The 24,166-nt window shown below is 44.8% G+C and overlaps 2 protein-coding genes across 2 annotated transcripts; both read left to right on the top strand.

The window, feature by feature from the left end:
* Positions 1-3,643: 3,643 nt before the first annotated feature.
* LOC125554510 (U-box domain-containing protein 33-like) lies at positions 3,644-23,642 on the top strand. The gene is made up of 9 exons (XM_087519426.1): positions 3,644-3,980; positions 4,608-4,732; positions 4,834-4,979; positions 5,421-5,525; positions 5,660-6,050; positions 21,318-21,449; positions 21,705-22,196; positions 22,320-23,048; positions 23,337-23,642. The coding sequence occupies exons 1-9, from the start codon at positions 3,644-3,646 to the stop codon at positions 23,523-23,525; spliced, it is 2,646 nt and encodes an 881-aa protein (XP_087375552.1). The 3' UTR covers positions 23,526-23,642.
* LOC147974236 (U-box domain-containing protein 33-like) lies at positions 17,689-21,392 on the top strand. Its single transcript, XM_087519427.1, has 5 exons — positions 17,689-18,074; positions 18,186-18,310; positions 18,418-18,530; positions 20,353-20,457; positions 20,588-21,392. The coding sequence occupies exons 1-5, from the start codon at positions 17,858-17,860 to the stop codon at positions 21,042-21,044; spliced, it is 1,017 nt and encodes a 338-aa protein (XP_087375553.1). The 5' UTR covers positions 17,689-17,857; the 3' UTR covers positions 21,045-21,392.
* Positions 23,643-24,166: the final 524 nt, after the last annotated feature.

The raw sequence follows: 24,166 nt of genomic DNA, 5'->3' as shown, positions 1-24,166 counted from the left end.
TTTTAGTCAATTATGACCAATTTAAATGGTCAAAATATCATACCTGTATACCACGTTTTGATTGGTCCAAAGGCCTCTCACGCGGATCATGGATAAACCACCGTCGGATCCTCCTGGATCCAACGGCCCTCACCTCACCCACCGCGAGTTACCCCTCAAAAAAAAACCACCGCACACCACTCCACTCTCTCCCCACGCACCAAACCCTAGCGCTCTCACCCTCTCCCTCTCTCTGGATCCACCGTCGCCGCACACCACTCCTCCTTCTAGATCCCCCGCCGCCGTCCCCAACCTCACTCCCTCCCTCTGGATCTCGACGCGCCGCCGCCCCCGCCCCACTCCTCCGGCGTTCCCCCCACATGGTCACCGCTCGGCCCTCCCCATGGCGCTCCTGATCCAGATCCCTTCCCTCCCCACTCTTAGATCCAACTGGCCCGAGAAGGAGGCCGTCGTGGACATGGTCACCACCACCGACCGGGAGTGGGGGTCCTGGTCCTCTCCCTCGTCGTCCTCGGCGGCGGCATCTGGCTGAGCCACCGGACGTGACGCCGGCTAAGTTTTATGTGAGGATTATCAATAAACACTTAAAAGTGTATCCAATAGCTATATTTGTATGAAACATATGTATGCCGGCTTACGGAGAACACCTAGCCCAATACATGGGTTGAAGATGTGCCAAACAGAGCAATTGTTGATTCTTCTGGAGCAAGACATAAATCCAGCTGGTATGCTTGTTAGGTTAACATTAGGCCTGTGTTCACAATAATTTGAGGTGTGTACGGATGCTTTGTGAATTTTAGCTAGGTTCCAATAATTTTACCTACATGAAAACCCAATAATATAGAACGGGTTCTACTAGGACAGAGTTAGGACCCAAAAAAATCGAGGCTGAAATAAGTAAGTTGCTATTGGGGGAAGTATATTGCTATCTTGACGTTATTCAGGCTGAAATTTTACTTGATGAAAGCATAACGACTAGCATGGCATTAACAAAATAATTGGTTGCAATTGATTAACCTGAAAGCCGACATATTTATCATACCTGTCCGAATTTATAGACATTGGTGGATATGTTTTCAGAGCAAATGGATCCACATGGCTACCAAACATTGCATGCCCAGTCAATTCCAATCCTAGTAGATGAGCTTGACATGGTGATGGGGCGTTTCCAGCTCCGCACAGACCAAGCATCGATGCAGCCACCTACGGCGATCTCATCTTGGCTTGAAGCTTTCTTGCTCCTAACCATGTGAGTATGTGACACATGTGGTAAGCAATCAAAACTATTCAGAAAAAAAACAGAACCAGCCTACTTGGCCTCCCGCTAGCCGGCTTGTGTTGTGCTGATTTGGGCCAGACGTTGTTTGTAATGCAGAGTGCATCCAAGGCCAGGCTTGGCGCCGACATATGGCCCAGTTAAAGGCTCGGGCAAATGAAGATTGCAAACCATGGGACAACCTAGCAGGGGTCACTTTCCGGTCGAAGTCAGGCCTCGTGTTGGGCATCTTTCCTCCAGACGGTCCAAGATAGACAAACAACGAGTCGACTATCGGAGGCGTCGCCCAACGACAAACGGCCAGTTGATGATTTTCACCACGTTTTAAACACAGGTGTTACCCAACGACTATATTGCTTGTTAACTACAACTGCTATTTCTTAGTTACGCTAGAAATAATCGGATGTTCATGGGCCACTATTACCCGCAATAATACCAGCCTATCATGGAACCCCTCCTGACGCACTCTATATAAGATGGGAGAGGTGCACCGGCTCAGCATTGAACATCATTGTAAGCCTTTCATGCAAGAGCAAGAACAGCACACAAGAGTAAAGTATTACCTCTAGAGACGACTTCAACCTATAATTCCTGATGCGTACTACCATCTACATCTTTCCGTAGTCACTACGCTCCTCCCTACACAGTCCGTCCTAAATGTATTTTCAGTGAAATAACCATGACACATAGCGTATATAAACTTGTAAGTTAACAATGACCACAACAAAAATGGTTTTCCGATGAGTTCTGACTTCTGAGTAAAGATAGGATATGTTCATTGGTGGCATGACAAGGCAAGTAGGAGCATAGGAGGTGGAGCATCCATGGGTGATGGTGATGAGAGCAGCAGCTCGCACCATCAGAAAAGAAAACAATAGAATTTAGGATATATTTTCACTAGGAACGCTGTTTCCCTCCCTCTCTGCTTTTATTTCACTAGGAACGATGTTCCTCTTGGCTGTGAAGCAATGCCGGAAGATACGCAAGACCTTTTGGTCAGCTCGGGCATGCACGGCAGGCACCCATGGTTGAGCACGACCGAGGCATCGGACCTCGCTGGAGCGAGCCCACCAGTGGGTTGTGGCTGCCCATGCACAAACAGCAGGGCGCACCGGAGTGCACGAGGTGCAGGTTGCGGAGGACTGGGCGAGCTTGCCCAAGGCGGCTATGGCCATGGCAAGCAGGCGCTTGGTGAGCTCGGCAAGGGACAGGACGCATGTGTGTGTGTGTGTCAGTGTGTGTGTGTGTGTGTGTGTGTGTGTGTGTGTGTGTGTGTGCCGGCGCGATGCACATGTGTGCACAGATGTGCGTGTGGGTACGAGCATGTATGTGGTGAGGTGGGCCGGCGTGGCCCGACAACGCGGCAGCGGAGGCTCGGCGGTGCGGCGGTGGCCTGGCATGGCGGCTAGGCGCGCGAGGGTCTTCTGTGAAATTTCAGGCGGATCTCCAATCTGCCAAATTATACGTAAAGGATCATCTTCCCGTAAACACAGAGAAAGTTTCAAAAAATGTATGGAATCCCGTAAAAGAAATTGAATATACGGAAGCTGTTGGAGGGCTGTTTTTTGCTCAACCCTCTAAACGGTAGTTTTTTTTAGGATACGGTGGAGAGGCAGTTTCATCAACTTTGCTTGGAAATTAAGCTGTAGCTGCTAGTTCCGGCTTGCTTAGAAGCTAGAGATCGTACGTGCTGCCAAGGTGATTCGTTTCCGGTGGTGGCACAATTGAATTGCTTCTGTGGTGGAGTTGTGTTCCTGGCACTGATTAAAATCGCCGGAGAAAATATTTAGCAGCAACATAAATTGCAGCAGAAGTTGCATCTCAAAAAGAATACACCATTAGAAACTGCATATGTTATATTTTTTGATGGTATAACTTTTGTGATACAAAATTTGTATTATATGGACCAAAATTGAGTATCTAGGGATACACGTGCGTCTTTTAAACCGGAGGAAAGGAGGAAGTAAAAAAACCCCGCAGATTTGGGCCCTGGGAGTGGATACGCGTTGCAGGTATAAATTGTGTAGAGAAAACACATGCAAAACTCGCGGAAACAGCTCAAACGGCAAAGGTACCCAACAATTTATGCATGCATATGCATGGAGGGTTTGTTGGGATTGTTTTCTGCAACCAATCCAATGGCACACCTGGTTTAGGCAAATTACAAAAAGCCGTTCTGGGCAGACTCCATTCTAATCAAGAAGCAGAGTCCTGCCGTGTCCCTAAAAACAATCTCGAGAAGCCAACGGATACTTTCTTTTTCCTTTCCTTTTTGCGATGGAGCAGCGGCTTTATTGCCCGTGGTAATCGGCGGCCAAAAGGTGTGCCAGAGGAGCATCCTCCAGTCACGAATCGGTCCGCTGCGAAATGTACAGCTATGGCGCTTCCGAGGCCAAGCAAAGGAAAGAATCACACTTGGCCAGGCACTCCCGGCGCTCGGCACACAGAAGAGCTAGCCTCGATACCGATGCCAGAGACGAGGAGGCCACCGCCATCTTGGAGGGTGACGGGAAGACCGAGGAGGATGGTGGTGGCGACGGAGGCGGAGGCGGAGGAGGAGGAGGAGGGAGGCTGTATGTAGCCGTCGGGAAGGACGAAGAGGATGGTAGGTCCAACCTCCTATGGGCTGCTCGGAATCTCCTCGCCGGTGATGAGAAGCTTGTGTTGCTGCACGTCCACCAGCCCGTACACAGAATCATGACTGGTAAAATTAAGATCCAAACTCTCTGCACAAAGTAGTGAAGATACACAATAAAATGTTTTGCTTCTCCACACTGCATAGTACTTATATTGCTGTTGCTTTTGTCTTCAGTCACTTGCTTAATTAGTACTTCCTCCGTTTCTTTTTAGTCTGCATATAAAATTTGGTCAAAGTCAAGCTTTGTTATCTTTGACTAAGTTTGTAGAAAAAAATGTTAAGATTCACAATATGAAATCAATATTGTTAGATGCATCATGAAATTACTTTGCATACCATATAGCTTTATTATTGTAGATGTTGATATTTTCTTCTACAAAGTTGGTCAAACTTTAGAAAGTTTGACTTTGAACAAATCTTATATGCAGACTAAAAAGAAACGGAGGGAGTACTACAATCTATCTCTCAGTTCCTAAATATAAGTCTTTCTAGAAATCCCAACAAGTGACTACATACGAAGCAAAATGACTTATGTTGTACTCCATTTAAAATGTCTAAAAAGACTTATATTTAGGAACGGAGGGAGTATATGTCTGTCTCTCTATCTATGTATCTATCTATTTATATGTCTGCCTGTCTGTCTATATATGTATTTATCTATCCATCTTTGCTGATCAAATTCTTCTGTCGCAGGATTCCACACGGTTGATGCAAGCCAGCTCCATGAGAAGGAGCTCAAGGCGTACAGGATGGATGAGCAGGAGGAGATGAACACACTTTTGAACCACTACCTCGACTTTTGCAGAGATTCTCTCATGGTCTGCTCAGCTTAAAACCGGCCAATTCCATTCTGAAAATCATGATGCATGTATTTTATTCACTTCTTGTTGATTCAGATGAAGAATTTTTTTTTTTACAGATGCAAGCCGAAACGCTGGTGACCGAGAAGAACAGTACTGCGAATGGCATCATCAAGCTCATCGAACAGAATCACATCACAAACCTTGTCATGGGAACATCCTTATTCTCACCTGACATCCAGACCAAATACACCTTCGTAATGAGGTTTTCATTGATAAACACACACACTGCGGTCTAAGCTTGTTTCTGTGCATAGATATATAGGGGAAAGGACCGCGATAGTTGTGCAATTATATGTAAATTTCTTATTTCCTGTACGTGAATTAATGTCTGCGCTATTGTAAACAAGCGGCCATAAAATAGCTAGGCTGCACAACCAATTAATCGGTATAATTCGCTGCCCTTGTGTAAGTTGCCACACAATCCAAAATGTGTCTTCCTTGTGTAGTAGTATTACTTACTTAGCAAATAACAATTAATCACAATAAACTCCCAATACCAAAACACTACTAGTATATATGGTAATATGGCTTTACTACTTATCATCTCCCCTCCCCCACTCTCTGCAGTATAAATTACAAGTCAAATACTCCATTTAGTAACCTGATTTATGTATGTTGATTGTAAAATCTTTCATGTGGACAGGAAGAGCAAAGCACCAAATTCAAGAGTTGCAGCAATTGTGCATCAACAAGCCAAACCATATTGCCAGATCTTCTACATTTGCAACGAGACTCTTGCTTGCTCTAGGTATGACTGTCATGCATGCATTGGAGCCCTCAAGTCAACATAAAAAATATTGCTACATAGAATCTGCAAATTTCAGCTCGAGCGACTACCCAAAGTTATTTCCAGATGACAAAACAATGGTTCATCATTTTCAGGGAAGCCACTCTGTGTTTGACAAAAGTAGAGTCAGCGCAAAGCAACTACACGAGCAATGATTCAGACAGATCCGAGTTCCCTGCAAGATCCCAATCACTATCACCAGGGCATACGGGTTTCTTCGGCTCTACAGATCAGCAAGCCCTTGAACGACGATCCAAGAAGATAGTTAGCTATACATATCCTCTGTTAGCAACGATAACAAATAGCAAGGACAACATATCAGGTGCAAAGGGACAGTCAATTCATACGACGACGACAGAGTTCTCCCTGAATCCCAGCCAGCAAAGCTTTGGAGGACCTTCACCAGCTCTCAAGGATTTCAACAGCATGAATGGTTCATTGATGCCTGTTTCAGTTGCAAGCTCTAAAGAACATCAACACTCTATGGTAAGCCATTTTGGACCGAGCAAGTTTATCTAAGCATAGCCACACCTTTTTCATTTGAATTGTCGTATTTATAGCGAGACATATTGGTCGCCCATTATCCAAAAACAAAAACTACTAATGGGAATCAAGTACTGCATTGTTCAAAATGTGTACACGATATAGTCCGCTTGCTTATGTGAACATCGGAGATGTGCCACTTGCTTCTAATTATAGTAAGGTAGTTTTATAATTGATGTATTCCATAAGCAACAACAGTCAATATTAGAACATTTTTTCAAAGTCCTCATTAGTATCGAGATGTGCATGTCGTTTTTCAGAGGCACAATCAAGGACTGAATTGGAGACACCTAGTTCTGAAAAGAGACATTTGGGTGTTGCTTGTTGGTTTTCCTTTTGATAAAAGAGATATTCATGAAATAGAGAATGCCATCAGGAGCTTTGGGAAGATGCTGCTTTGGGACAGAGCTAGGAGTACTAAGGCTGCATTGATGGTTCAGATTAGAGTGGATGAACTCAGAGATGTGCCAGATAGCATTGTGATTGGAGACTCTGAAAATCCGAACTCTGAATCCTGGATAGTGCATGTTGTTATGGTGCAGCAAGAGGCTTTGGGGGAGGGACCTCCAGATGAAGATCCTATTCCCATAGATGGCAACTCTCATCCACAACCTGTAAACCCTTTTTTTCACCCAAATGAGCTCAACCACTTTCTGGGACCTGTTGCTCTATACCAAGCTCAGGATATCATGCATAACAACCAGGGCAACTTCCATCAGCAAGTCCTGCGGAAGGCTGATGTAGGTGATGACAATCATGAAGAAGAGGAAGAATATCTGCCTGGGTGGGGACACTTGGCCATGGGAGCAGAAATTGATCATGAACTTGAAGGAGAATTTCTGGAATTAGCTGAGTTAATGCAACCACTAGATGAACAGCAAGTACCTGAGGAAATGCCAGACATGGATGCTAACGATGATATCGCCATATCTGTTGGCTCAAATGGGGCTGATCTTGCTCACCAGGAGGGGGATGTGCCACAACTTTTGGTGGGAAATGATAACTTAAACCCATTGGGCCCTGTTCAAGAAATTCTCAATGGCCCTCCAGACCTCAACTTAATGCTTGGGCCACCTGAGGCCCATCAACTAGTCCAGAATGTGCTCCCCCCACTACAGAATGTGCTTTACCCATATGTTTTCCATTTGGAGCCACAGAATGTGCTCCCCCCACATGTTCTCCATTTGAATCCAGCAGTGCCTGCTGTAAGTTCTCAGCTGCAGTCCACTGATGCATCTTATGCAGCGGAGCCACCCCTTGGATCTAATAAGAACTTTCTAGTTGATCTTAATTTAGACTCAGAAACTAATCAACCTGTTAATCCACCTCAGCCTGTCCATTATGCTGCATCTGAAGAGGACAATTCTTTCTTTGCTCTGAACTTAGCTGCAGGAGATGACACTGTTATTCAGCTTGCTGATCTTACTTCTGTTCCTCTGAACTGGGAGGTTAAATCTGAAGATAGCGAATCTGTAGATGAAGAGATTGAAATCAATGAGCTTAGCCCTGACATCAACTCCAGACTTTCAGCCAACTCTACAAGCAATGAGTTTTCTCAAGAAGGTTCCGATTCTAGCTGCTCTCCCCCACCAGGTTTTTCCATCAAAGGCAAACATAATTTTGTACCCCCACTTAACACTATTTCAGCTAATCACATTATTGTTGCTGAAAGCCTTGGGGCTTGGAAGCCTCACTTTGCTGATGCTGCTAAAGATCTGCCAGCCACCAAGGTACCATTGGATTGGATTAACTTTTTTTTGCTCCATCTTGTTAACCCCAGATACATTTGATTGGGCGAAAATGTTTCTGCAATCCTCAATGTGGCAGATTATATTAGAAGGAAGCAATTGCAAAGAATTCCTAGATTTTTTCATTACTAATTCATGCCCTACTAACTTGGCTCCTGTCTATTCCCAGGCAGTCATAGAGAGTAATAGGAGCCCCTTCTCCACTCGAGGAAAAGATGGAGCACCATCTCCACCTAGCAACCAAAAGCTCAAAGGGAAGAGAAAGGAACGTCCTCTTGTGGTGGAATCTGAGGTAAGGAGAAGTGAGAGATTGCAACACATTAACAAAGGTTTAAAAAAAGACTTGCCAAGATGTCAATTGTATGGCCTGTCTAGCTCAACCTCCAGCTTGCAATAGCAAAATCATTAAAAATCTAAATATCTCTTATTGCAAGGTTGATGCAAAGAACTGCACCGAAGAAAACCTTCAGAAGAAAAAAGTTACGAAAGGAGGAAAGCCACCAGCATGGAAGGACTAAAAAGATGCATGATGCTGTTGAGAAGAAGAAGAAACAAGCTGCTGTTGGGTGCCAACAATAGCTTTAGGGGACATACTTTCATATGCCCTATTTCTGCCCCTGTACTAAGCACTTTTGCTTGCATGTTTCTGATAGTTTGGACTATACTTATGTGGAACCTTATTTTGGCAACATGGACCATGAATGTTGAACATGTCTGTTGGACTGTTGGATATATGTTTATATGGAACCACTTATTATCTGTCTGGTGCTCCTGGTCTTTTGGGGAACAGTGTCCAATCATTGGTATAATGAGCTGCTATACAAATGGTTTTTAACCCCTTTCCGCAAAGGCATTTTAAACCGTCGCCAAGTGAGTGTGGGAGATAGGGGGATCCTTCCCACACGACCCAAAAACTGTCAGGGATAGGTAGTAGGAATGCGGGCATCTATCCCAAACGCCATTCTTCACACAACTGTTTGTGATATATCGAATACCCCAGATGCTCCATACTTGCTACTCGTGTGTGCTGGCATTACCATCGCAGTCGGTATTTTGTGGTGCTACATTTACGATGCGCGAACCGTCACAAACAGTTCACGGTTATAGAACATGTATGATAACTAGACAATCACACACATTCACTTTTCACTAACCGTACGCGCTAACTAATTAAGAAGATTAGCTCATCATCATATGAGTGTCGGATAGGATTACAAAACATCAAACCGTCGTAACAGTGTTGTACATGATAACTATCACACACGCTATTCTTTGGTGCAATGTTTGCGATGTGTACCACATCAGAAACAATTCATGATTGTAACTCATGTACGATATGACAACTATCACAAATATTTAGTTTGCTCAAACTGTTTGTGATATTATCTGACATCACACACGCTTTGCAAATGGCAACTGTGTGCATGCTCGCACACTTTTCCTCTTTGTGAACTGTGTCGGATTATGGTGTATATCACACATGTTTGTATTTTACCGATCATGTGTGTTGTAATGACCTATAGAGTGTAATTTCACCCAAATTTAATTGTCGCTATTTAAAAATGTATCAAATTTGAATTTGAAAGTATGTTATAGCTTTATTCATATCCATCAGGTTCAAACAACCAATTCATTATTCGATTCATGGGTACGTATGTTCAAGAATTACATAAGCACCAAATAAAGAATGATGAACCACAGTTGTATACTTGTACTATTAAAGACGATAAAGAAAGAGGCGAAATACGTTATGGTTACTGAACAGGGTGAAGTGGAATGCCCATATTGTGCCCTCCTCCATGCAGAAAGCATGCACGACTCTAGTCCAACCGCTTGTTATGGCCGACCTCCCATCATTTACTGTCTTCATGAACACATCTAGATAGTCATCGTGTTTTGGTACAAATACTTTAACCTTTGGATGCTCATCAATCATGTAGTTTGAGAGGTAATCTTGAGTAAACTGTTTTGGGAACAACTACAAAGGAAAAGGATCGAGACGTTGTCATCTAACACAACTCATTATGGGTAGTAAAAATAAGGTTGCAGTGTTCTTACAATCTTACTTACCATCTTGTTTGCTATTGTCTTGGATAAAGTGTATATAAATAGTTTAATTGCCTTCTTTTCACCCATTTTACTAACAATTTTTATCAGCTTCCTCACTAGATGATGGTTCATCAATATCTCAGTGTCCATACGTAGAAAGGGTCGAAGCACGGATCTTTACCGATGACATATGTACCTAAAAGCACCAAGTTCATATTAGAAGATCAACAACCACTACTACAGAAACATGCATTAACGACAGTGCCCAAAAAACTGTTGGTCGTTAAACACCCGAGTTGAGTTCCCGCATGATTGGATCAGTCTACGTAATACCTTCAACAACCACCAGATTGCCCGTTGCTAAGTAAGCGGTTGTTATTGTTGTGATATTGTTTTGCGCGTACAATGCTCTAACAAACTCACCTCTCAGTGTGTTAAAAAATATTCACCTCTCCTTTATCTCTCCTCCCATCTAAAAGAGAGCGGGACAGTTGAATATTTTTAGCGCAAAGTGCTGGCAATTTCCATCAGATAACCCTCTATAACAGCCAACAAATATTTATAATCTGTTAGGATCCCATCCCTCTGCATCTCTTACTCCTCGCCTCCCCTACCGTGCTCAATCCACGACACCTCTACAATCCATGGATCGCATCTTCCTTCTGTTCTACACCTATCCGTGCTGCATCCTGCACCTCGCCGGTCGCCTCGACCCTGGCCCAGGAGCGTCCGCGCTGCCATCTGAACGTTGTTGGTAGCCTTGACCCCGTAGCGCCCGCGCTGCTGCCTGTACCTCGCCGGTCGCCTCAACCCTAGCCTGGTCAGGCGCGTCCGCGCTGCCATCTGTACGTTGCCCTCGACCCCAGTGTGCCCGTGCTGCCGTCTGCACATCCACCAACGCGATTCCGTTGCAGGTTTGTTGGTATTCCAGTATTCGTCCTTTGTTTTTTTGTTGCACGGGGTCTTCATGTACTGTATTGATTGGTCGGTTAACTTATTTTTCTACATAGTCAACTAATTTTTGCATTACCATATTAATTAAGCTTTGTATTATTGTAGTGAGTACTCCAGTAGTCATGATGGATATTCACTGCAACAATTTACCACCATGTGGAACCAGAAGTTCAATCAGTGGTTCAAAGAGAAGGTAAGACAAAATGTTCCAGAATAATGTGTGTATTTACGCACATATGCAAGTACATTTCTATATCTCCGTATGAAGATGGTAGCATAGCTATCTATTACTCCATAGGTAGCTAGCTTGCACGAACATGATAACATATTTTACTGGCTATGGCATGAATAGATTTAGATATCGTGTTTAGATTCGAGATAGACTCCTCTGCACACAGAACAATGGGGTGGTTGTAGTTTTAGAAGAAGGGGATAACGGTAATACAGTAGAATATTCTGGCATATTGACACTTCGACTGGATTCACGTATTTAACAAAGAGCATGGGATGAAGAAAGACAACAAACATGGAATCCTTAGTCTTAACCTGCAGTGTTTGCTTCGAACAGATGAGCCTTTTAGTCTGGCTAGCCAAGTTTCCTTTTTTTTGTCAAGGACAATCTTATTAATTCTCTGGTTACTTTCCTTTAGCTTACTGCTTAGGGTGTTCATAGCCTTGCTAGTTTGCTTGTTTTTTGCCGCTAACTTGTACTTATACCCCCCCCCCCCCCCGATAACTCCCTCACTAGTCTCTTGTAAATATGTGACTCTCTATACATTGTTGCTTTATTTTAAAGGTCAGTGGGAGCCACTCCCACTGTCACAAAGTTCCAAAAAAAAATAAACGTATGGCATGCGGTAATGAAACATCCATCACGCCATTCTTATAATGTACCACATGGATAGTCCAATGATGAAGCCTCTGAACCCGAGCCTGACGACAATGGCGACGAAGATGACTTGCTTCAAAATTCGACAACAACATCGCATAGAAAGAGAACAACATGATGCCACGAATTTATGCAAGTCTTAATCTGTAGTAATCAATTTGCTTCATATTTTTTCTTTCACCTTATTAATAAATAGTGACACAAGTAGTTCTGTACTTACTTTATTTGATTTAGCATTCAGTAATTCATTTTCAGTACATAAATATTCACTATTTAATTTAACTATACTTTGTACAACCTTTGTGCACACTTTAGAATAACGCTTTATGTATAGGTTATCCGACTGAGTTAGCAAAGAAATCAAGTGAGTAGCAGATTTCAGTAGAAAAAGGGTTACACACAGGCTCATATGCAAGAAGAGGAAGTGGTCAGAAGAAGTACGAGTTGGCTACAAAAGGTACTAGTCAAACATAAAAATATTATTCAAGCTATCTTCTACTGGATGATATAATGTGGTTGCTTGTTTTCATAGATGTGATTGATGCACCGACAAATAGACAAGGCTTGTTTAGTACAAATTGGGATGCAGATGATTCTGAAAGTGAGTTTCTAGGTAGCATGTATTGTCCCTAGAATTATTTCTATGCTTTATTGTCTTCAAGTTACTCATAATATATTACAGGTATGAATGATGAAGTTGATGCCAGCAATGATAGTGACATGGGAGATGATATGGATGAATTTTATGGTATGAAAAATGTCATTTTTTATATTTTATTCCTTCATCCACCCTACTACAGATTGGTTGTATGCTTCCAGACACTGCAAATGGTGTAGATGAGTTAATAGTTGATGAAAATATTGAATGTGAATAATCCCAGGCTAACCATGGCCTTGCAGCTACCACCAAGACTAGTAAGCACAACAATGGAACTGGATCTGTTTACGAAAATCTGGAATTAGAGCAAGATATTTGTGAGGACCAGCATTAAGTAACGCTATTTTGTTCTTCTAAACTAAAAGCTTCCGAGCAAGACAAACAAGTACTTGTAGAAAAGTACAATGGCATGGTGCAAGAAGTGTCAGAAACTAAGCGTCTTATGTCTGAGTTCTCATGAAAGGCAACATGATCAAGTTGTTCTTGTACATTGATTTTCTATGCATTTATAATTCGTGCCAATTTATTTACAAGGACTGACTTTCATAAACTACTCAACATTTTGTAGGATTGATGGTCCACGGCAAGATATAGAAGCATCAGACGGTGTTGTATTCACCGATGAAGAATGATATCCATTCAAACAATGATGGTGTCCCATGATTGAAGATTGATTAATATTATATTTTCTAGTTGTCTTGTTTTCCAAATAGATATGAGCAAGTATATTGGTCATATAAGGAGTGCTTTTGACTCAAATGTCTTAAATGACATTTTAATTGAAGAATTGTATGTCAGAATTTTTGTATTTCTATTAATAAATAGGCTATGATCCTTTCAGTTCAGATTATTGTGTTTCTATATTATTATGGATGTTAAAATTCAAATGTTGGATGTTGTGTAAAGCGGTCGTTGAAGGGAAAGTTATACTAAATATAAATGGTTTTCAAGTATATCAAAGTGGTGAAGAGAGTGGTCGGCAATGATACTTTGGTCCCCATGATAATATTATTAGCATCCTTTGGTCACCATGATAATATTATTAGCGATGGCAAAACTTGTTGTTAATACCATAATTGTGGTTGTTATTGCCTTGGGATTGACGACGACACACCCTCTCGTCGTTATAAGAATAACGACTGCAAAAGGTATGTGGTCGTTATACTTTTAACGACGGGGCCTACTATGACCAGCAGATTGTGGTCGTTATTGACCTTTAACGACCACAATCGGACTTTCAGCGACCACATTTACCGTCGTTGAAGACTGTTTTCCTAGTAGTGAACTATTGCACAATGATGTAGTATAACACTCCCTCCGTCCCATTACATAATACTCCCTCCGTCCCAAAATAAGTGTCTCAACTCTAGTACTAAAGTTAGTACAAAGTTAAGACACTTATTTTGGGACAGAGGAAGTATCTTACAACATTGTGGTATTGATCCATGCTCTTTCGTGCCCATCCCTGTTTTCGTTTCAAGCAGGAGAGGCGTCCGACGACTCTGACAAGTCCCAGTCTGAGGTGAGCGACGAGGACGACGAAAGCAATGTGAGACCATTATGATCCATCTGCCAACTTTTTCCCCATGATCCCCTAACTGCTCAACATGTTCTGAATATCTGAAAACTTGTTGTGGTTAGGGGGACTTGTGATGCGGCACGCAAAGCAGCAGCTGGGGCAGGGGGTCTCTAAAATGTCGCCGCTTTCGCTCATTGCTAGTGTCACCGATTGATTATGGATGGTTGCTGTTAGTTTAGCTCCTTAGTAGTACCTCCTAGTCTTTCAGGAGGCTGATGCTGGTAGCTATAGTCTGTTCACCGATTGATGATGGGTTGTTGAATGTACTTACTGTTGTACCCGTGGCTATTTAAGGAATACTTTCGCGTTGAAAGAAATAAAATGGTCTTGATACATGCTTGTTTGAAATCCTTGTATCTCACTGTCGCTGGAACAACGCTCGTCAAGTTTGTGAATGTTTGCTATGGAGGCCCAAAATTGAAATGGACTACAAAAAGTTTGAGGCCCAAAAAATAAATGAATCATATAAGGCCGCGTCCTATAAAATAAAAAGGCTGAATTCTTGGGCTCGGCCCCTGTAGTTGACACAAATTGCTTGAAAAAATATATAATAAATGGGCTTGGCCCACAAAGACGGTTGAACTGGACCGGGCTGAATATTGTCAGTGACCTTTTCAATTGGTTGCAATTTTGCCACGTCAGATTGCCACGTCGGATCCGACATGGCCTGGGCAGACAGCCAGTGACCAAAACAAAAGGTCATGGGTTCAACGACTTTCTGTTTTGGTCATAAATGTCTACGACCTTCTCACAGAGAAGGTCGTTAATTTCAGTTTACGACAGTCAGCTTTTGACCTTCTATTTTTGGTCACAAAATGGTCACAAATGAAAAACAATGACCTTTCAGTGACCAATAGTCAAGGTCACAAGTTGACATATTTCTTGTAGTGATTTCACCCACTTATCCTGCCAGTGGCACGTCACTGGACGATGTTGGGCGAGCCAATCCATCCCCAGAATGCCGTCGTACGCTCCTATCTCCAGCTCGCGCATGGGTGTCGTGAAGGTGTGGCCCTGCATCCACCACTTGAGGCCGGGCACCATGAGGTTGCAGGTGAGTTTGTCGCCATTGGCCATGCGCACCTCCGTCGGCGGCATCTCTTCGGTGGCGAGGCCGAGGCGATCGACGAACGCCTTGTTGACAAAGTTGTGGGTACTACCCGAGTCGAGCAGCAGCAGCATGACCTGATTTCCCACGAGCGCGCGCAACCTGATCGTGGTCGCCGAATCCGTGTCGTCGAGCGCCTGCGACGAGAGGAGGCAGCACTCTGGCGCGTCCATGGCCTGAGCAGGGGGTTGCGCCACTGGGCTCGGGTCGTCGAGCAACTGCAGGGCGTGGATGGTGTCGTCCGAGAGCACCTCGCCTTGGTCGCCCACGTTGATGGTGCGCAGCTGCACGCGTTTGGCGCAGCGATGCTCTCTGGAGTAACGATCCCCGCACTTGAAATAGAGGTTGTTCGCACGACGGAAATCGCGCAGCTGCCGCTCCCGCGCGTAGTCGTCTCCTTGTGCACGGAGCGGCGTGGCCGCGGCGCGCTGTGGTGGTGCCACTATGGCTGCTGGAGGTGGTCAACCCGCCGGCGTGATGCGAGGGCGTGCACAGGTCGTGCCCAGTTCTTCCTCTTGGATGCGTGCGAGCACCGAGGCGCGCGTGATGCTGGAGGGTGCCTGGAGGCGCACCGGGGCGCGCGGCTCGTCCTTCAGGCCGAGGAGGAACTGCGTCACGAAGAATTTGGTGTTGATCGACCGATCGAGCGCGAGCAGGTGCTACATCTGTTCGTCGAACGCGGCGCGCTACTCGGTGACGGTGCCTGTTTAGCGTAGTTGCAGCAACTTGTGCATCACCACTTCAAACTCGTCGATGCCAAACTCCTCCGGGGTCGCCGCAGTGAAGAGATCTCACGTGATGTCGCGATGCGTTTGTTGGAACGCCTGGAGCCAGTGTGCAGCCTGGCCGTTGATGTAGAGCGCCGCGGTGGCGACCCAATGGTGGGCGGCCACCTTGTAGAGCTCGAAGTGTAGGCGAGGCAGCGGTTCAGCCACAAATATGACGCCGTGCCGTCGAACTTGGGAAAATCGTGCTTCGGAGGCTTGTGGTACTCGTTGGTGTGGTAGACCGTCGGAGACGCGGTCCCCGCAGCGACGAATCCGCCCTGTGGCGGCAAAGGTAAGAGCGGCGGCCGGTGGTCGCCCAGGCACGTGTCCGACGAACACGGGGGCGCTGGATCCGACACCGGGCGCGGGGACGGTGGAGGAGGAGGAGGCGGAGGAGGTTGCTGCTGCGGGTGGGCGGGCTAGTGAAGGTGCGTGGTGACCGAGCCCGTCGGAGAGGCCGACCCTTCCACCGTCTTGCGCGTGAGATCGAGGTCCGCTTGGGTCAGATCGAGTTGCCGCGATAGACCGCGCACCTCCTGCGAGATCTGGGCGTTGAAGGCGGCCTGGAGCTCGATCTGCTTCTCGTGCGCCACCTTCTGGTCGTCGACCTTGGCGAGCAAAGCCTCGAGCATCTTGGTAATGTTGGTGTTCCCTCCGCCCATGGCGATGAGAACTTGCCGCGTCGCCACCGAGGCCTTGGAAGGAGCCGTGGTCCTATGCTGAAGGGGATCGAACCCCACGACGAGATTTTGTGCGGCTCGCCGAGGCATTTCGCGCCGGCGCGGTGGATGTTACCCATCCTCAATCGAACACCAGGAAGAAAAAAATTCGGCAGAATTTGGCTTTGATTACCAGCTATAATACCCCAGGGAGAGGGAGAGGATCTAGATCGAGCAACAGGACGCGAGGAGCAGGAGAAGGCTTGAAGAGGAAGGAGGATTCGATTGCAGAGGGAAGTTAGATACAGAGAAGTGTCAACACACGCATGCCACTCACGGCCTCCTTTAACGTCACCCACACTCGCCACTTGGCCGGCCAGCTGGCTGGGCCCACCAGTCAGCTCTAGTGCACACCAACCATAGGTTAGGTGTGACACCTGGGGCCTCCTCAAGGAGAGGCTGGCCGAGCTTTGCCCTGTGCCCGTGCCCTTGGGCATCGACAGCTCCTACCTTGCTGCTGCCGGCCTCCTTGACAACCACATGCCCAGCGCGCCACAGCTCTTCTTGCTCAAGTTCTGCTGCTATGACCGGATGGGCCTCCTGCACGGTAGGTGTCAATTTAACCACATAACCATGCTACTGCTCAATTTTTTATGGATACGCGTTAAAAAAAATTAAAAAAATCTAACGGCTACGAATTTCGAAGTCTAACAATCAATGATCAGATCTTTCTGATTATTGTGGGAATTTCTAGCTAATTTCTCTATTTTTTATCCGTATTTTCTTTTAATATATTAATAATAGATTAGTTTGTTTCATTATGCTTATGGTGGAACCCAGCTTCTGTTTTGGAGGCGTCCTATAATTATGAGTATAAAAATTGCACTTGAGAAGAGAAAAACACGTGAAATTAAATGTGGGCTGGCCAAACTGAGAAACGGCAAGGGTGGCGTGTGCAGCCACTGAGCTGCATACTCACGCCAACCCAACAATGGAGATGGAGGGGTTTGTTAAGACAGTTTTCTGCAACCAATTCAACGGCACACCCACTCTAGGCAGATCAGTTTCTTCTTCATCGTCGAAGCGGCAATCTTTTTAATTGAGACAATAATGGCTATTCTTTTTCTTTTTGCGACGAAGCCTCACGAGCTTTACTAGCCGCCGTGTCAAAGTGCCAGAAGAGCATCCTGCAACCACAAATCGGTCGGGTGCTTGATCTTGTGATCCAGCTGGGAGGGCTCTATTGAGAGAAATTTATCCATCTATTTGACGATCTTGGTCCTGCGAATTTGCAAGAGTTTGTAAGCCTAAGCCTGCTTCATCATCATCTGGCAGCGTGATGTACAGCTACGGTGCGAGGAAAGAATCCTACCTGGCCAAGATCAGGCACTCCCGGAGGTCGTCGTCCAGCAGCCTAGGGAAGCTATATGTGGCCGTCGGGAAGGATGAAGAGGACGGTCAGTCCAACCTCCTGTGGGCGGCTCGGAACCTCCTCGCCGGCGGCGACAAGCTGGTCCTGCTACACGTTCACCAGCCCGCCGACAGAATCATGATCGGTAAAAGCTCCAAACTTTGACAATCCGCATAATTAAATGTTTTCTATCCGTCTGTCTATCTATCTATCTATCTATCTATCTATCTATGCTGATAAAATTCTTGTGTCGCAGGATTCCGCAAGATCGATGCAAGCCAGCTCCAGGAGAAAGAACTCAGGGCATACAGGTTGTCTGAGAAGGAGAAGATGAACACACTTTTAGACCAGTACCTCGATTTCTGCATTTCTTCTCTCCAGGTCAGTAAGCTAACTCATTCTGAAAGCATAGAGCATAGACTTGGTGATTGCTCTTCTAGTTCATCTCATCTCGCGCATGACTGTTCTCTCAACAAACAAATTTACAGATGCAAGCTGAAGCGATGGTGATCGAGAGTAACAGCCCCACGAATGGCATCGTCAAGCTCATCGATCAGAATCACATCACAAACTTTGTCATGGGAACATCTTCCTTCTCACCGTATGTCCAGACCAAATACAGCTTCATAACGAGGTTTCATCGATAAACACGCACATCGAAATTGTCAGCGGGTAGCGCTGCAGTTTCTATATATACACTAGAGCAAATCACTGTGTTAGTTATATGTATATGTAAATTTCTTATTTCTTATGAATTCTCTGCTATTCTAACAAGCTACAAGAAGTGACGATAAAATAGGCGGATTAACTCCCAATAATTAGTTAGCAAAGGGCAATCATGAATTGACATTAAACACCGAATAAACAAACACTACTTCCTCCGTTCCATAATGTAGTGCATATAGATTTTATGAAAAGTCAAACTTTACAAACTTTGACCAAGTCTATAAAGAAAATTATTTATATCTAGAATGAGTTCTTTTACTGTACCCTGGAATCAATATAAGCCCTCCATTTCGCCTAATCCAATGGCTGATCTTATCTGATACTCCAACCTAACTACTAAGGAGTACTACCAGAAGACACTTGGGAGTACCTTGAGCTTAGGGGTAAAAACGTAATCATTTAGGCAGTTATGCCTGATCTTTTTATCCACATTAAATCTGAGTGCGTTACGGCTGATGCACATCACCTAGACTCAGTCAATCGCTGTTGGTTATTTCTGAACTCTTTACGAAGCGGGAGAGACGCCAGCGATCAGCCTGTTCTACGCGCACTGGAACCGTAGAATCTGCGCCAACCATGGTTGGCCGTCGGCGTGCTTGCTTGAGCGACGACTACCGGCTGGGCAAAAGATTGGCGTCAACCGTACCGTCGCCACCAGAATAGGGCCGCGCTAAACGGTGATGGACACAACGACATGAGGTCGCATGGCTGGGGCTCTGTCGCGTGGGCATCTGCGGGAGTTGAATTGTTGTAGCTTCCACGTATAGACGCACACACCAGACTCTACCTAAATTTAATTGGACCGCGAAGACAATTTCTGAACACATTGACTAGAGAACTGATGAGCAGCGCAAACGAGTTCACTATTTTCCTCTGTTCTTCGCTGCAGATTGTGAATTTCTGTTTCAATTTCCCATGTACATGTTAATATCCACTCATCAATTTTGTCTACGGAGCAAATGATGTGATTATTAAACTGCACACAATTATCTAGTAGTGGCAGACTGCTGGGTATATCGCATGATTGAGATCCAGCAATGGCAGGCAGAAGGGTATATCACTTGATTGTGATCCAACAATGGCGTGCACGAAGGAGATTTGGCGGCTGCGGGGTGGTCGCCATAGGTTTGGGATTAGGGAGGACGATGCAGACACGCGTGCAAGTGGCACCGGCCCGTGTGGCCATGGTGGCGCAAAAGAACAAACAGGTGGCCATGAGCGATACCCTGGAGTTTCGCTTCTGGGAGCCGAGATTTATGATCAGATTGGGATTTTTTTTCGAGATAGATCAGCGATTAGATGAGGTCAAACAAAAATGACTAAACTGCCCTTTTAAATAAAGGGCTAGATTTAAGTGGTACTTCTGCCTCTGCTTAGGGAGTACCAGGGTACCGTAAAAGTTCTCATCTACAATACCAAATATATATAATATGAGATTATGTCTTGTAATGTATCCAATGTTTTCTACGTATTTGGTGTTATAGATGTATATTTTTTTTTCTCTCCAAATTTGGTCAAAGTTTGTAAAATTTGATTTTTCAAAAATCTAGATGCACTACATTGTGGAACGGAGGGAGTACTAGCTAGCATGGCTTCCTTTACTAACTATTATCTCCCACTCTGTCTAAAGTCTTAAGTCGAGTACTCTAGTTAACAATCTGAGTTATTTATGTTGATTCTGAATCTTTCACGTACAGGAAGAGGAAAGTGCCGAAATCAAAAGTCGCAGCCATCGTGCATCTACAGGCCAAACCATATTGCCGGATCTTCTATGTTTGCAACGAGACTCTTGCTTGCTCCAGGTATGACGACTGACATGCAGCCCTCAAGCTAACATAAAGAAAACACCTTACGTTATTTCAGCTCGAGCGACTACCGTAAGTTATTTCCAGCTGACAAAAAAATGGTGTCATGGTTCATCATTTTTGTTAGGGAGACCACTCAGCTTACTTCAAAAGTAGAGTCACCTCGAAGCAGCAGCAGCAGCACTGATTCCTATCAATCTGAGTTCCCTGCAAGACCCCAGTCACTATCACCAGGGCATCCAAGTTTCTTCGGCTCCACCGATCGACAAGCCCATCAACGACCGACCATGCCAGTTAGTTATACTTATCCCTCGCCTGGATCGACAACAGGCGTAGTGGAAAACATATCGGGTGCAAGGCGGCAGTCAGTTGATATGACACAAACAAGTTGCTCACTGATTTCCGGGCAGCAAAGCACTGCAGGATCCAGTTCATGTTTCTCTCTGAAGGATTTGAACGGTATGAATGCTCCTCCCGTACATGCAAGCTCTAAAGAACAACGACACTCTATGGTAAGCCACATTAATTGGACTCAGCAGAGTTATCTAAGCATAGCCACACCGTTTTCGTTTGAATCATATTAATTTTATGGCTGTGTGCAGAAGCTGCAGCTAGGATAATTTTATGTATGTCTGTGTCTGTGTGTACAGACGCCAGGAGAACTATTCTTCCATTATCTGAAACCAAAAACTGTTATGCGGAAATCAAGTATGCTTTTAAATATAAATATGCATTATAGGCTAATAATAAGATATGAACATCAGAGATGTACCATTTGCTTCGTACTTTTAATAATACTTATTTGGATAATGTTGTCATGCATACCTAGAATTCAAAGCAAACACAATGTTTTATAGGTAGAAACTGATGTGCAACATGATGTGATTGAGCAACTGCGCCGAGTCCACAATGAGCTGGAGCGCTCAAAAAAAGAAGCATCCGAGGGCCAGCAGAAAGGCGAGAGGAATATGTTTGAAGCTTCTATGATGGTATATATGTTATTTGTAATTGCCACATGCCTTTATGTATCCATTATTGATGCCTAATGCACTATATTTTTTTCCCGAATTTTCTCTTGTCTAAACACATACTCCCTCCGTCTAAAAAAACTTGTCCCAAGCTTATCTCTCTGGTGCTAGATACATTCATTTGGGGGACAAGCTATTTCGGACGGAAAGAGTAGCATTTATATTCCATGGTGCATCTGTCTCTCAGTCTCAGCTAAGTGAACTGTTTCCTTGCAGTTCATGGCACGGGAGAATGCACTCCGCAAAGAAAAAACGGAGGTAGAGGAGAGACTGGGCAGAGAAAATACTGGACTCCGGAAGGAGCACCTCCAAATATGCAACGAACTGCACAAGGCAAATGAGAAAAGAGCGGAGCTGGAGGAGATGCTTCTCCAGAAAAATTACCTAGTGGCAGAGCTCGAGCAGTCGCAAGGAGAGCTGCAACGCGAGAAAGACCATGTCACAAAGCAAGTTGAGCAGATGTGCCAAGCAAACAGTAGCAGCGTCTTTGTATTTGGCTCTGCCTCTACCACTACTACTAGTGCCATTCCATTAACAGAGTTCAGCCACATGGAGATAAAAGAAGCGACAGCCAACTTTGATGACTCCAAAAAGATCGGGCAAGGTGGGTGTGGAACCGTCTACAAGGGATTTCTCCGTCATACTACCGTAGCCGTAAAGAGATTGAACCGTGAAGGCACAACAGGAGATAAAGAGTTCAATGACGAGGTATGTAATTTAATTTTCATCATCGTATATATTGAGAGCAACACATGCTGCGAGATGAGGAAAACTAGTAAACGGTGCATCTAACTAACTATGTGATTTTCCTCTGATCGATACATGTTACAGGTAGAAACACTTTGTAAGATGAGGCATCCGAACCTTGTCACCCTGATAGGAGTGTGCAGGGAGGCCAACGTGCTGGTCTTCGAGTTCTTGTCAAATGGAAGCCTAGAGGACTGCCTGCAGCACGACCACCAAAGAGAGGCGCTCTCATGGCGAATGCGCGTGAGAATTGCTGCCGAGATCTGCACGGGACTTATCTTTCTCCACTCCAACAGACCAAAAGGCATTGCCCATGGTGATCTCAAGCCCGACAATGTCCTTCTCGACGCCAGCTTTGGCTGCAAACTGGCAGACTTTGGGATCTCCCGTCCCTTGAATGTGACAAACACAACAATCACCCCTTACCACCGAACAAACCTACTCAAAGGCACAATGGGATACATGGACCCGGCATACATTGCCTCAGGGGAGCTCACAGCACAGTATGACGTCTACTCCTTTGGGGTGGTCCTTATGCGGCTGATAACTAATAAGAGCCCCCTAGGCCTTCCTCATGCCGTGGAGGCAGCCCTAAGAACTAACAAGTTGCCAGATATAGTTGATACTTCTGCAGGGGAATGGCCATCTGAGCCTACTGAAGAGTTGGCAAGACTAGCACTCAGATGTTGTCGGTATGAGAGAAAAGAGCGACCTGATCTTGAAAATGAGGTCTGGGATGTGATTCAAGCTATGTTGAACTATCCAGAGGATAAATGCAAGCCACCAACATTTTTCATCTGTCCAATGACACAGGTTCGTTAACCAATCAAAGAAACGATGAAGCACTAGCTAGCTTGGATCGTGTGATGCCTTGAGTCTCATCAACAATTATCTTATGTTTGCCTACAGTCTTTACAATTCAGTCAACACTTTTGTCAATGTCTACTAGCTACTCCCTCCGTTCCGAATTACTTGTCGCAAGTATGGATGTATCTAGATGTATTTTAGTTCTAGATACATCCATTTCTGCGACGAATATTTTGGAACGGAGGGAGTAGTTTGATATTAAGCTTGCATCATTTCTTATACTAATATTTTCAGGAGATCATGAGGGATCCATGCATCGCTGCTGATGGATTTACATATGAACGTGAGGCCATCAAGGACTGGCTTGCAATGGGGAACAAAATGTCCCCCATGGCCTACCTCAGTTTGGCACACCATGAGTTGACACCGAACAATGCCCTTCGCTTTGCAATTCAAGAATGGCAAAAGCGACAGCAACAATGATTTTTTAACCTTCCATTTAATTTGTATGATGCCACGTTTATGGTGTGAACCAAACGATTCTGAAGTGTGTACAGACAGTGTTAGAACGGAGAGAGAGGGATTGTTGCGGAATATAATGGATGTGTTATTGAGCCTCGAGGGTGAGTATATATCAAAGTTTTAAATCGCGGGCTAAACCATTTCGCGGCAAGCTCATTCAAACGCTACAGGCGCTATAGCTGGAGATAGCGGCCGCTAACCCGTTTCGCGGCTACAGTGCATGTGCACGCATATCCCACGTTCAAACTAGTACATGTGCACATTTTTCTCAGAAAACAGGGGATTTTTTTACAGAAAACAGAGGATTTTCAGGGTAAATTCAAACATAACAAGTATAATAGAGTTCTGCACCAGTTCAACACATACATATCAATATAAATCAAAGTCTGCAGCAGGCATAACATCACCAGTTCAGCAGTTAAGTTCAGTTACAGAATAACATCACAGCACGTCCATTACCCGAACCTAGACGTCTGCAATGCAATCTCCAGAGCCTGTCATGTGCATCTGTTGAATCAACAAACAAATAAAAGATGGATAGAATCAGAGGGCTCCTGTACCTCCTGGCGATGTCGACAGAGCGAGTGTTGGAGCCGTGTGAG

The sequence above is a fragment of the Triticum urartu genome, chromosome 4A (genome assembly GCF_056163025.1).
Source record: "Triticum urartu cultivar PI428250 chromosome 4A, HENAU_Tu73, whole genome shotgun sequence".
Taxonomy (NCBI): Eukaryota; Viridiplantae; Streptophyta; class Magnoliopsida; order Poales; family Poaceae; genus Triticum; species Triticum urartu.
This window is presented reverse-complemented; position numbering and strand designations above follow the sequence as displayed.